Source organism: Mastomys coucha, unplaced genomic scaffold, assembly GCF_008632895.1.
Source record: "Mastomys coucha isolate ucsf_1 unplaced genomic scaffold, UCSF_Mcou_1 pScaffold21, whole genome shotgun sequence".
NCBI classification, from domain to species: Eukaryota; Metazoa; Chordata; class Mammalia; order Rodentia; family Muridae; genus Mastomys; species Mastomys coucha.
In genome coordinates, this window is record NW_022196904.1 from 96,124,874 (window position 1) to 96,139,630 (window position 14,757).

The 14,757-nt window shown below is 45.1% G+C and overlaps 1 protein-coding gene across 1 annotated transcript in view; it reads left to right on the forward strand.

The window, feature by feature from the left end:
- The first annotated feature begins 248 nt into the window (after positions 1-248).
- Syt9 (synaptotagmin 9) overlaps positions 249-14,757 on the forward strand; it is a 176,247-nt gene continuing 161,738 nt past the window's right edge. The window contains exon 1 of the mRNA XM_031387774.1: positions 249-609. Coding sequence (XP_031243634.1) covers positions 465-609 — 145 coding nt within the window. The 5' untranslated portion in view covers positions 249-464. The remainder of the gene's footprint in view (positions 610-14,757) is intronic.

Below are 14,757 nucleotides of genomic sequence, written 5' to 3' on the forward strand. Positions count from 1 at the left end.
CCTGATCCTGGGCGCGGCCGCTCAGAGCGCAGAGTCCGGAGCGAAATCAGGAGCTTCTCCTGCAGTGGGCGAGCGCCCCCGTCCCGGGTCCCTAGCTGGAGCGCCGGCTCTGCCGAGACAGCGAACCCCCGCCCGCGGCGCGCACCCCTGACCCGGCCCCGCCCCCGGCGGCCGCGAGTAGCGGGCGGAGCGCGGAGAAGCGCGCTAGGCTGTGCGGCGCCGCCTCCCCTCCGCGCCGAGGGAGGGACGAGGGGCCGCGCGGGAGACGGAGAAAGCCCGAGCGAGCGGCTCTCGGAGAGCTGCATGCAACCGGTGGGAGGCCGACCCGGCTGGCGCTGCGGCTCGGGTGGGGAGCGCGGACCGGCCAGTGGAGGCGGCGGCGGCGGCGGCAGCTCTGAGCTGGCAGGCGGAGGGCTTTCTCCCGCGCCCGCCTGCCCGGCGCGGTCCGAGGATGCGGGGGGGCGATGCCCGGGGCCAGGGACGCGCTCTGTCACCAGGCGCTGCAGCTGCTGGCCGAGCTCTGTGCCCGAGGGGCCCTGGAGCACGACAGCTGCCAAGATTTCATCTACCACCTGCGGGACCGTGCCAGACCTCGGCTCCGCGACCCAGGTAAGCGCCGCCGCCACCGCCGCCGCCGCTGCCGGGCGCGACCCGAGGGCCCTGAGATGGGGACTTGGGGACCTAGCCAGGGCCTGAGGCAGGAGAGCCACGCAGACTGGAAGAGGGCAGTGGGTGACCGTTGAGCCCAAGTAGGTCTCCACAAGCAGCGCACCACGGCCTGACGCTGGAACCCGGCGAACTCGGGCGGAGGCTGCTGCGCGGAGGCCGAGCCGGGGTGGGCTGGGGCAGGCTTGGAGGAACCACGCCCGCCACCTGCGCTTGGCTCCTGGAGGCGGCTCCTCACCTCGGGGCTGCGCCCTCCACTTCACTCCCTGGCGCCCGGGAGCCAGGGGAGGCCACGGAGGCCTCGGAGCTGGGAGTGGGATCTGAGAGCCAAGGAAACTCTGTGAAGTTGGGAGTTTGGTACAGCCGAGCTGCAGCTGATTTCCACCCGGAGCTGCTCAACCTGAGTGTCCAGTTCCTCCCCTGGCTCTACTGTGAAAAGGGCCAGAGAAGATCTTGCTTGGGGCCAAGCCCCGGAGCAGCTGGGCCTGAACCCTTTCCTTGCATGTCTCAAGGTGTTGAGGCTCTCAGGCCTTGGCTCCCAATTTGTCTCGCTGTGGTAGCCTAGGACACTAGAGTGGTGGGCCTGCTGCAGCTGGCGGTTGTCCTAGTGAAAGTTGTTGAGGCTCTTAACTTTGGAAAGTTCACTTACTTTGGCATCTGACCAGTTAAGGTCAGAGGAAGGTGTTTTCTTTGAGCAGTTTGCAAGACCTACTGTCTTCTTACTCATCATTGGGCACTGGAAAGATGCATTCATTCCTTTCGGATATTTCCTGAGCATCTTCTAGGCTGGAGGACTCATATTCTCAAATATTTTTCCTATCTAAGTGTTTTAATGTTAAAAGGCAAATCATGGTTAGATTGTTAAGAAAGGGATGAAAGAATAGCCTTTGCCTTGATGTTCCTGTGTGCAAACATTGGCAATAAGCTATTGCTATGCAAATGAGTAAATGTGAGCATTTCTCATTTCAAGCCAGTTCATTATATAAAAATACATTTACAAAGGATAAAGAATTACTTGACTCTTAACTAGGAATGAGCTGACTTAAATAGCCTACTTTTAATAGGATATGCACAACGTATTGGCGAAGGCAGGTGTTAAAAGTTTGTCACATTTTTCTGTACTCAAAGGCTCTGTTTTTTCATGCCTGTGGTTATATTAATAAGTTTCTCAAATGATCTCTAATGTTTTACTCCAAAGGGGAGAATTAAGTGGAGAAATAGAGATCCCAGTGATTTCCCAGGAGGCTTGGTTGTCCAGCCTCTGGGTGGCTCTTTGATGGATGAGCATGTGCCCCACAGACCACAGATATGAATGGGAGTGCCTCACCTCCCCCACAGGGATCCCAGAAAGATGCCCTGAGTGTGGGGTGTTCTGTGCTTTCCTGTCAGGACCAAGCCCATTATTAACACACTTTTCCCAAAGCTCATGTTAGTGCTGACACCTCTCTTTACGTTTCTGCCCCGAGCAGCAGATTTTCCTTGTTATCTCAGACAAGTTGTCATCTTCGGCTTTACAAGAGAAGGGGGATGCAGCCTGTCTCTGAATTGGGCTTTTACCATGCCTCATCTTTCTGGTCGGTTCTCACCCTCTTCCTTTTAATGAAGGGACTGCTTCCCATGTGCCCAGTCTCTTCCAGTTCCCACACTGGGTGGGCCTGGAGGAAGAGTCCCAAGAATACTCCTTACAAGAGGAACTCTGGTTCCCGGGCTGGGAAATCGCTTTCGATGAGAGACTGTCTTGCTGTTCCCTGACTTCCTGAAAGCTATGTTCTGCTTAAACTAGGGCACATGGCTTTGAGGTAGCTCCTGCCCCTCTGGCTCTTTCCATTGTGTCAGGAAGTAGCCTGGGCATGAGACAGGAGAAGGGCCCTAAAATTAAGAAGTGGGAGGAATTTATAGCCAAAGATGGCATTTAACAAGACACCCTCTCCTTCGGGGCACATCTGCTCAGTCCACATCTTCCCGTTTCTCTCCCTTCCTCACCTTGCTCACAGTAATCCTTACATCCATCACATGAATGTATGTGTGTTCATTCCTCTGAAACTGTTTGTGCAAACCAAGAGTGCCCTTAATCTCTGAGCCCCAGTGGCTGAGGAGGCTGCCGTGCACATGCTAGGTAAACAGCACCCCTGCTGTTGGCTAGTTTGACCCAGAACAGCTATGTACAGCTGCCCTGATGGGTCCCCAGAGAGTCCTCTCTGTAAATGGGTGACTTCCTTTTCTGTGAAAGAACCCACGAATGCCATGTTCCAGCCTTCTATGCCTGATGCCTATCCATGGCTCCCCCCGTGGTGGCTGTTTTCTCAAGCTCCATTAAAGATTTTAGTTATAAAGGGAGAAAATAAGCAATTCCCAGCAGAGTCGTAACTGCATCTAGGATGCTTTGTTCCCTTTTTCAGAGATGGGATAAGGCAGGTTCACAAGCCAGCGGACTTGAGGCAACAGGAAGCACATGTGGAAAGGCTCTGAGGCAGAAACATTGTTTCAGACACACTGACTTCAGGTGCGGCTGAAAGTCGAGCGTGGTAAGAAATCTGGTCAAGGGTTAGATAGGGCAGATCATGTAGGGTTTGCAAACTATTAGAAGGATTTTGCTTTTTACTGTGAATAAGGTTCGAACATTAGATGTTTTGGAGAAGTCTCAGCCAGACCTCTGTGTGAGCACATACTGTATGTAGAAAAGCAAGGGTGAAGTCAGGTAGATACATGAGTTAGTGATCTGTTTCAGAAACCAGGGAGGGGTGCAGAGTTCTCAGCATGGTCCTAATGGAGGTGCCAGAGATGTAATGATTATGGACCACTTTGAATGTACCACCGCTAATATTTGTTGACAGGAAGTATCAGGAGGACAAATAGAGCTGAGGATGGTTCTTGACCTTCTTACCTGAGCAACAGGTTTCAGGAAGAGGCTTGGCGTAGGGAGGGAAAGCAGAAAGGTTGTCTTTTGTGTCTAGCTTTTTGAATATAACTGACCAGGCAATGCCTCTTTAGTTAGCCAAAGTAAGTTGTCCTGCATCTGAGGGTTGCCTAACATTACCCATTGGTCCATGCTTAGTTTGTAACTAGAGACTGTACTGTCAAGGGGCTGACTAGATGTGCCATGCATTTCCTGTTTTCAGGGTTTTCCCTTCCTAGCTCTGAATGTCTGCTTGTTTATCTATTATGGTCACAGTAGGGACTGAACCCATGACCTCTTGTTCTACCCTTGAGCTCCACCTCCAGCCTTCACTCATCTTGAATGTACCCTTCCTTTTCTCCAGTATGCATCTTTGACTGTTAGGAGGGAAGGGCCAGAAGTCCACTGCATTGTTTCTACATCTAGAAAAGAATGGATGTTGGGATGCACTTCCTGGTTTCAAAAGTGTCCTATTATTCTTCTGGTCTCTGCTCTGTGGGATGCTGACGGGGCTGCACGGATTCACCGAGGCCATGTAGTTTGGTTCACTTAGTTCACTTGGTTCACTTGAGTCTTGTGCTCAAAGCATTTGTCCTGCACCAGCAGCATCTGGGTCCAAGGGTTAGGTAGGCATGCAAGATCCTAGGCCTGCTCCATGCTTCCTGAACCTGCGCCTTTACTGTTGCAGGATCTTCAGGTGAGGCACTGTCACATTCATGTTCAAGAAGCATGGTTAAAATGATTGGCATATAGAAGGAAAGCGGAATGCAGAAGCTGAAGCTAGCCCACAGCCACACTTTCAGCTTACACATAGGCGTGGGGTTACGTCAGAGTAGCATGTCAGTCAGTCAAGGCACAGTTGTAGGTGTCCCTCAGTGTCTGAACGACGTTAGTTCAGGGATCCCACAGTGTGAAAATCTGAGGATGTTCAAGCCTACCATACAAAATGATTTAATGTTTGAGCGCACCCTATGTACGTCCCCCCATGCACCTTGAATAATCTGTTGGTTTTCATACCTAATAATGTAATTGACATGTCAGTTGTTACCGTATTACTTACAGACTAACGAAGAAAAAGGGCTGGCTGTGGTCAGTACAGACATAATTTCCCCCAAGCGTTTTTAATCTACAGTTGTTTAATCCATGGATGTGGGGGCCTTTGACCCAAAGAGCTTTTACCTCAGAACTCAAAAGTCATTGTCAATGGAGATTTCCTAAATACTTCAGAATAACCATCCTTTTACCTGGTTTCTCTATTCTGAACATGTACAGTGGGTTAAATCCTCCAAGGGTAGGTTAAATTGTGCATGGTTAGAAGGCCACCTTAGTATTTTGATTATGAATTCTTTATCCAGCCTCAGTTAAATGTTTACTAACTGAGGTGTGAAACAGAGCTTTAATGTCACATTATCAGTGGCTGGACCTTCCAGCTAACTTCTATGTTATGGAAAGCTCCACTTCCATGATGGTCAGCTTTGGCTGTGTACTGAGGCCAACCTGGGCTGTATGAGACCCTGTTTCAGGATCAGAGAAACAGACAAGTGCATAGAAACACTTAAGAATTCCAGCTGGGCGGTGGTGGCGTACGCCTTTAATCCCAGCACTTTGGGAGGCAGAGGCAGGCGGATTTCTGAGTTCAAGGCCAGATTGGTCTACAGAGTGAGTTCCAGGACAGGCAGGGCTACACAGAGAAACCCTGTCTCAAAAAAACAAAAAAAACAAAAACAAACACAAACAAACAAACAAACAAAAAGAATTCCAGCAATGAGTAGGCTGTAACCAAAGCCTCAGGGGAGGTGGTGCCTGGGATTGGCATATTCCTTACATTTCTTGGTTGAGTCTGATTTACAGTCAGATAGAGGAAAACTTGTTATAACCGCAGACAATGGCAGAATCCACTGAACTCAGCTCAGCTCACGTTTCCTTAAGTGCCTTAAAATCCCAGAGAAACTTGACTACTGCCTTTGTATAGCTACTCCCCATATGAGTTTGATTCCTAATTTACTTTTGACAATATTTTGCCAAGTTTTTATTTTTGAGGACTTTTAATAAGTATCAGAAGACTTGATTGTGTCTATCCACTTTTAAGGTTAAACACACACACACACACACACACATTAAAGGCTAAATATGGAGACATACATCATGTATTTACAATCCTAGCTCTTAGTAGATAGAGACACCAGATCAGGAATTCAAGGCCAGCCTTAGCTACATAGTGAATTTGAGGCCAATCTGCGCTTTATGAGACCTTGTCTCAGGATCAGAGAAACAGACAAAAAAACAGAAACAAACAAAAAAATACATTGAGAAAAACCTTACCGGAACAGTATTTTATTAAAGAACCAGAATGTAGGATTTTACTGCTAAAACCTCATCTAGAATGATAGTGAAATCTCTTATCAGGAGGTATGTGTGGAGAATAATAATTAAATATAGTTTTTAAGGGGAAATCTTCATAACCGTTGTGATTAAATACAGACTTTCCAAGATAGTATAAAGAACCATTCTTAAAATACTGGATTTTTAGGAATAGTTACTGGTGTGATTATGCACAGTGGGATTAATTTTTTAAATGAGTGTTAATTGCAATGGGGAAGTAGTCTTCCAAGGAGTGAGTGGCATATTGGATGTACAGTATGTGAAGGTCTAATTTGCATTTACTTCAGTGACATTTTAGGGTTTCTGCATAAATATTTTATTTAAACAACTATGTTTTTATCTCTGTGGGATCCCTCTACATGGACCAGTGAGTGGTTTAGTCACAAGGTAACTATCAAGAGAGAAAAACAAAAGCAGAACCTGGTGCAGACCCCATAGGCAGGCTCCTAGCCAGCTGCCTCTTTCAGAATAAACAATCAAAGGCACAGACTTTGATGTGGGCCAGAGTCTCAAGGAAAAATGAAGCTGAGGGTAGAGGAACACCCGTGGGGTCGTGCACGGGTGATACCACTGAAAAGAAAGCGTGCTGGCACCCCTGTGTGTGAGCAGGTGTGGTTGCCATGTGGTTGGCTAGGAAAAAAATATACACATTTCTTCATCAGGTGCATAAAAGGGGACTAAGTCAGGAGAGCAATCGCACTGTGAGAGGGTAAGTATGGAGTGTGTGTTTCTGTATTCTGAATGAAGTCACAACTTGAATTAGGCAGATGTTTTCCCAATGGCAATTGATCTTCCTGGGAGCTCTCACTGTGAATCATAACTTTTCTTTTTATTTTATTTTTTCTTTTTAGGGGGATGGTGGTCTCCTGAAGGTCAGGACTTAAACTCAAGGTGTAGCTGAGACTGACCTTGAATTCCTTGTCGTCCTACATGATGGGTTTACAAGCAAACAGCATCATAATTTCCTTTTTTTTTTTTTTTTCATTTTTGTCATGGTTGAAACTAGGTATATGACTTTAGACCAAAGCAAACTCAGGAGAAGCAGGCTTTGAAGGTGTATTTGAAAGCTTCTTGCATGCCAGTGCATAGATTTTATCACATGACTTTGTTGTGCATGGAGACGGAATCAGGACCCTGTGCCTTGCAGACATACTGTTGGCAAACTAAGAAACTGAACTGTGTCTCTAGACAAAGGTGTGTGTGTGTGTGTGTGTGTGTGTGCGTGCGTGCGTGCGTGTGTGTGTGTGTGTGTGTGTGTGTGTGCGCGCGCGCGCGTGCATGCGCGCGCGCCACATGAGCACTAAGTGATTTTTGAGACAGGGTTTTATCATGTAGTCCTGGCTGTCCCGAAACTCGATTTGTAGACCAAACTGGCCTTGAACTCACAGAGGACTTCCTGGTTGTTTCTGCCTCTTGAGTGGGGGAATTAAAGGCATTTGCCACTAGGACTGGTTTTATTCATTTGTGTTTTAAGACAGAGTCTTGATCTCTAATGCAGGCTGTCTGGCCTTGTGTTTACCTGATGGCTGAGGCTGGCCTCTAAATTTATCCTCCTACCTTAGCTTCCACAGTACTGATATTAAAGGATGTGCCACCATGCCTTTACATGAAGAACTATATAGCAACACTGGCAGGAAACCATTTTCTATTTATTATTTCTGTGTATATGTGTGTGCTACATGAGTTTATGTGCAACACAGCAGGCAGGAATCCTTGGATGTCAGAAGAGTATCGAATGCCCCCGAAGTAGAGTTATAGGCAGATGTGAATCACCATGTAGGTGCTGGGTCTTTTGCAAGAGCAGTAAGCATTCTTAAATGCCAAGCCAAAATGAAAGAGGAACGAAAACAAACAAAAGGACTCCACCCAAGGAAAGCTATATGATAAAGCAGACTGGACACGAAAATTAGAGCCAGAATCTAACCCTACACTTACTGGCTAGTTTAGTGACCTTGTGCACAAGATTTCACTCTTTATTATTATTTGATAAAATGCTAGTAGCCTATTAAGGCAGTTGCCTCCTCAGAATAAATACTCGGGTATCTGCTTGATCTATACAGGTACGTGGCATTACAGGCCATGGTTTCCTGCCTGTTTTCCTTTCAGTGGTGGTCCATGGTCACATGCCCCCCCCTAACCTATTTGAAATCACTCGCAGGCAGCATTGCTAGTCTACTCTTTTGGAGACATAGCATTTTCTTACTTTTCAAAGCTGTATGCCTTTTACTTCACCTGTATCCTTGTTTTCTCATTGGTAAATGGATTGCTAGTACCTGGGTTACTATTACAGGATCCAGGTAAAGTACTGTATGTCAGTTCAGTTTAAAATTGAGATAAACAGCATGTGATATTGCATGGGACATACTTAGACAAGTAGTGAGCTATTGTTCTCTGAAATTCAATTTGAACTGGGCATCCTACATTTTCATTTAATTAGGTTGGCAAGGAAACTCAGTATATCATAATTCATATCAAATACTTATAATAAATATTGAGTAATGTTAGCCATTATTTCTATGGTTATTGTCTACTTATACTTATTATTATTGTGATTGCTATATATCTTCCAAAGAATGAATATAACTTTTTTACTTTGTCATTGTTTTAGAATATTTTATCTTCTAATTTTTCTGTCTTTTTTCCTTTCTTCATTTCTGTTACTTTTTGTTGTTGTTGTTGTTGTTGTTGTTATTCTTTATATTTTGAGACATGGTCTCACTATGTAACTTATGCTAGCCTCAGACGTACTCTGTAGCCCAAGCTAGCCTTTAACTCATGGCAGTCTTCTTACCTCCCTTCTAATAATGTTCTGGTTATGGATATATGTCACCACTCCCAGTGAGTGGTGCTTCTGTGTTTTTTTCTAGTATGATAATAATTTCCATCTATACTTTCCCTGCTTTTCTTTCTTTTGAAATAATAATGAGCTTAAATTGATTTCTAGTGGACCTATGTCATTTAGTCCTGTTACATATCAGCAGTAAATTCACTCTCAGTGGGAGAGACAACATGAGCAGGAGGCTGCTGATTCAACAGGATTGAAGTAGCTACCTGGTGATTTTAATTTCTAGTTTGTCATTGGTAAAATTGAGTGTTTTGACTATGTTAGGCCTAGTTAAACAGTTCCTCCCAGATGAATTTTCTGTTTATTCTTGCCAAGGTGCATTTGTGTGTGGATGGGTTTTAGTTGTTTTGTTTTGTAATCTTGATGCTTTTCTTATAAATTTGCATTTATTAAAATATAAAAGTTCAATAAAATTAGCTTATTGGGGGAGCACTGTATAGTGAATTAATTCAGATTATCTGACTAAATCCATTGTACTGTGCATCTTGTTTTTTATCTTTGTACACACATAGGCATGTTTAGTGTTCATGTGCATGCATGTGAGTGCAGGCACATGTGTGAAAGTCAGAGTTGGTGTCTGTTCTTGCCTTCTACCTCGTTTGAGATGGGGTCTCTTCTTGTTCACTACGTTACATTTTACAGACATATGCTCCCACGTATGGCGTTCTACAGGCTCTGAGGGTTCGAATTCCCATCCTCCTGCTTACATGGCAAGTACTTCATCTACTGAGCCATCTTCCGGCCTTATGTTCTACTTTGTTTTTGGGGGGGCAGGGTATTATGCAGGCTAAGCTGGTCTTGAACATACTATATTACTGAGAATGATTTTATGTCCCCTGTCCTCTTACCGCCATTGTAACACTCTCTTCCCATGCTAAGTAATGCTTTTATTTATATGAATATGAATTATAAAATTCAGCTGCGACTTCACCCAATTTAAGTTGCGTCATGTGACCTTTATGTTAGCCACATTGATATGATCACTCTTTCCTAATGAAAATTAAGTTCAGAAACACTCGTTGAGTACCTCCTAAGTGCCATGTACCAGGTTAGGCACGAGTAATTGAAAGACACATTAGACAAGCTTACTGCCCCTATGGAACTGAGATAAAATAATAACTGCAATTAATAAAATAAAGGCATGAATGGAGCCATGCACTGGATACAGTGCAGGAAGAGAAAAGCAATTAACTGGCTTGAGTGGGCCTTTAAAGGCTTCCTAGGGAAGTCTGTTTGTGGGTGGGGTGAGCATTCTAGGAAATTTCAAAGCCCATAAAACATGAGCGAATGGATCCTCTGTACTAGTAAGCAAGCGCATTGCATGCTGGGAAGACTGAGAGACTGTTGTAGTAAGCACTGGTCCATCACAGAAGTCCTTGGGGGACCATTGTCAGATTCCGGGGAGGCTGGGGTTAGGTGGGTTTTGGTACTGACAGGAAACCTGAAAGTACTCTGACCTGCTGTGAGCCCAAAGGATCCATCTCAGCAGAGTAAGGCAGGAAGTTTTCAACAGGGAGAATTCTACAGTGCAGCTTCTCAAGTCTTCTGTGTCCTCTTGGGAGACATGTTCCAGTTGACAGGTTTCTTCTTGTCCAAGGTAAGAAAGGTCCTGACAGATAGGAAATCTTTTGTTAAATGATTCCCATTTTAGATTCCCAGTCGTGTCACTCTGAAACTCAAAATTACCGCATATAGTTGTAAAAACTGCCTTTAGCAAGCTTTGACATCTGGTTCAAACATCTGGGTTCCAGATATAATTTCTGACGATGCCAACAGTGACATCTTGCTACCTTTCCTGGTTGTTCAACAATGAAATGGCTGCATGTTTGGTTGCACTACAGTCACCTGGTCCATGGACATGCACAGTCTGTTTTCTCAATAGAGACCAGGATGTAAGCATGGGAGGCCTGCCCAGGGCTCACAAAGCCATGCTGTGGAGATGATTTTTCCTCCTCTATATGGGAGCTACCAAGTAATAGGCACTTTTTAAAAAGTAATTGAGTCGAATGCCTACAGGTCACAGGCTATCTCCTGTTCATATCTGTACCCCCCCCCATACACACACTTTGCTTTTCATATTTACAGGACATGCTTATCGTCAGAATACATTTCAGTTTGCATTATCATGAAGTCAGAACCACTGAAGGGCTTCCATCTAAAAGCTGACATGAGAAGAGTTTGGGGGGCCTGGAACTGTGTATCCCATGCTGGCTTTAAAGTCCTTTCAACCTTTTTGCCTTATCCACCTGAATACAGGGACCACAGTTGTGCACAGCCATGCCTGGCTCAGATTCACCATTTAGTTAGAGCATTCTGGAATCAGGGTGAAAGTTGAGTGCCCAGGTTATTAAAGGTGTCATTCATTTCTGCATTACATTTATTGAGCATCTACTGTGTGCCAGGCTCTGTTGTATGTGCAGTCACATGTCAGTGATGGGGAAATGGTTTGAGAAGTGCAGTGTTAGGCAGTTTCATTGTTTTGCAAACATAAATTCATACAAGTCTGATAGTATAGGCCAGTCTCTCGTCTTGGCCTTTTATGTAGTCAAGAAACAAGAGGCTTTTTTCTTCATTATAATAATATGATACCATATATGTAGTCCTTTATTGACCAGCATGTCATGTAACCTTATGACCATATACAATGGCTAGATGTTCAGAGTACTGTACATAAATCTGTGCAGTTGCATATACAGTAATAGTGTACAAACACAAAACATACTTCCTTTCCTCATGGGCCATGCATGATGGGCAGAGAAGTATAGTATATAAATTAATTACAGAGTGTTAGGTGTTACTGTGTATTTGAGGAAAAATAAAAAATGGAAAGAGTGTTAAGTTGCTTATGAGTCAGGGTCAGAAGGAGATATAGGAGTAAGACATATACATCAAGGGGGAGAGTATCTAGGCAGGAGAATGGCAGGCAAAAAGACCCCGATGCAGGAGCATGCCTGGTATGTCCAGGTGTCAGCCAGGGATCAGTGGGATTATAGTGAAGTATGTGAGGAGGGAAGAAAGGTGACGGCAAGTAGATTGTAGGGTCTGGGAACCACTGTAAAGACTGTGACCTTAGGGCTGGGTATGTGGCTCTCACAGAGCTTTGGGGGATTCCTGCCACTTCATAAACTAGGTAAAGTAGTGTGTGCCTATGATCCTAGCTTTTGGGTGGTTGAGGCACAAAGGATCTGAAGTTCGAGGTCATTCTCAGCTACATAGCCAATTCAAGGCCAGCATGGGATACGGGAGACCCTTTCTGGAAAAAGAATAGATAAGTGGAGAAATAGCTGCTGGTGAGAGACTTGAGAGAGGTTTCTATGGTTTAGGCGTTGAGAGCTAATACCGGTTAGGTGATAGGAATAATGTAGGCTAGTGAACAACAGTTCTTAGTGGCAGACCAAGGATGGAGGGGTGCTGGATTGGTGTCTTTACACTGCCAGTTTGGCACACTCCAGGAGTTTAGGGAAGAGGTCTCAACAGCAGCAAGCATACTCAGGTTCCCAAGACACACGGGCAAAATGTAAAGCCAGTGACTAGGTGGGTATACTGTATTAGTCCCTCCATCCTTTCATAACAAAATTACTCTGGGTCGGGGAGAGAGGTGGCTAGACACCAATGTTTCTTTTTTCATTTTCATTTTCATTTTTATTTTTGTAGTTCTAGAGGCCAGGAAGTCAACTTTATGGCCTTATGAGTAAGTATCACCTGAGGTCCTCACATATAGTTCTTCTCTGTGTACTCACATGATAGACAGGCCATATGTCTTCTCAGCCCTTGATTGACTACTTGATCTTTTTTAATTGATTAATTAATTAAGTTTATGTATGTGAGTACACTGTCACAGTCTTCAGACACACCAGAAGAGGGCATTGGATCCCATTACAGATGGTTGTGAACCACCATGTGGTTGCTGGGAATTGAACTCAGGACCTCTGGAAGAGCAGTCAGTGCTCTTAACCACTGAGCCATCTTTCCAGCCCGGTAACAAAATCTTATGGGGCCTATGTTGGCCTCAACTTTGCTCTATAGCCAAGGATGACTTTGACTCTCAGTCCCCCTGCCCCTACTTCCTACTTCTGAAATTAAAGGCATGTGCTATCATGCCCAGTTTTTCACGGGTCTCTTTAAAAGTGGCTCTGATCCTGTCCCTGTGTGTGCTCTGCCTTTATTTTGATAATCAACAGTACTGGGGATTAACTCGTGGTATGATGCATTCTAGGGAAGCACTCTTCCACCCAGCTCTCTATCTTTATGCTCTAATCATCTCCTAAAAGTCCTCCTATCTTAATGCTGTCACTTGTTGACTAGGTTTTGACATGTGAATTTGGGGGCAGGACGTGAATGAACATTCAGACCACAGTACTGATCAAGGGCAAATGAAGGTAGATCTCACACAGCTTATCAGAGATGAGGGCCTACCAACAAGGACACTGAGAAGGATTAGCAAGTTTAGGGCATGGGGAAGGAAATAGGAATACGTGGCTAAATGTGAAGAAATATTTTTTGGGACATAGGGCTAATATTCTGCATGAAATACAGCTAGTAGTCAGATCAAGGCAGAGGCAAGGGCTGACCATTGTACTGGATTATGAGGAGGCTCATTGGTAGCTTTGAACTAAGTGGTTTGGAAGGAAGATAGAGCTGGTGAATATTTAAGTAGTCTCTTAAAAAGAGAAAGAGAGGAGAAAAATTAAAGAAAAAGCAAATTTTATAGCAGGAAAGAAAGAAAGATTCAAAAGATGACTTAAAGGAAAAAGAATCATTTGTTGGCCGGAGAGGAGTGACAGGCTGGTGGGGGAGGGGGGCTATGCTTCTCGGCAGTTCCCTCTTCCTTAGGGAGTCCAGGCAGACTCCGTGGGCACAGTGGGTAGATGTGGGGAAGAGATTCCAGAATCACTTGTCTTGTGATTATTCTTCCCTTCTTGGTGAATGAGGAAGCAAAGCTTCTGAGGGGGACTGAGGGTCAGAAGTGCTGGAGGGTTGAGAACCGGAGTGTGATGCTGACTACCTAGGAGACGGGCGAGTAGATGGATAAGGTGACTGGCTAGTACTGAGGACCTGTCTCAAGTCGGTGTCATGGAACTGGGTGAAGTGTATCCATGTGGGTGTGTGGAACTCTCCTACTACATCCAGCCATGTTTGTGTAGACAAGGAAGAGATTTATGCTCATGTTTCTTACATTTTTATTTTGGGTGGCTATATGTGTGGACATTTACACATGTGCCACAATGTTCATGTGAGGTCGGAGGACAACTTGGGAGTTGGTCCTCTCCCTCTACCATATGGGTCCTGGGGTTCAAACTTAGGTCATCAGGCTTGGCAGCAAGCTCTGTTCTAAGCCATCTTGCTGCCCTGGTATTTGTGTTTAAACAGGGATTGTCAGTATGCATAAAAATGAAAGGGTAGCAAAAATGTTGAGAGAACATAGCATGCAGTGATTAGAGTGACTGAAATTTCATTAGAACAAGGAGAGAAAAGTAAACATATAAGAGGATTAAGGATGGGCTGGGAATGTAGCTCACTCAGTAGAGTCCTTGCCTTGCATGCATAAAAGCTTTCATGATCCCCAGCACTGAATAAGACCAGGCATAGGGCACAAGACTTGTAATTTCAGTATCTGGGAGGTGGAGGCAAGAGGATCCATTCAAAGTTATCCCCAGCTGTATAGTGAGTCTATGGGAGACACTACATAATACCTACATATGTACATACATGCATACATACATACATACATACAAGAGGGGAATTAAAGATGAGGAAGATTAAATAGTCATGGGCTCTGCCAGGGAATGGCGATTGGAAATGCATTAAAGAAGGGAGAGGAGCAGGGCAGTGGTGGCACATGCCTTTAATCCCAGCACTTGTGAGGCAGAGATTGGAGGATTTCTGAGTTCGAGGCCAGCCTGGCCCACACAGTGAGTTCCAGGACAGCCAGGGCTACACAGAGAAACCTTGTCACGAAAAACCAAAA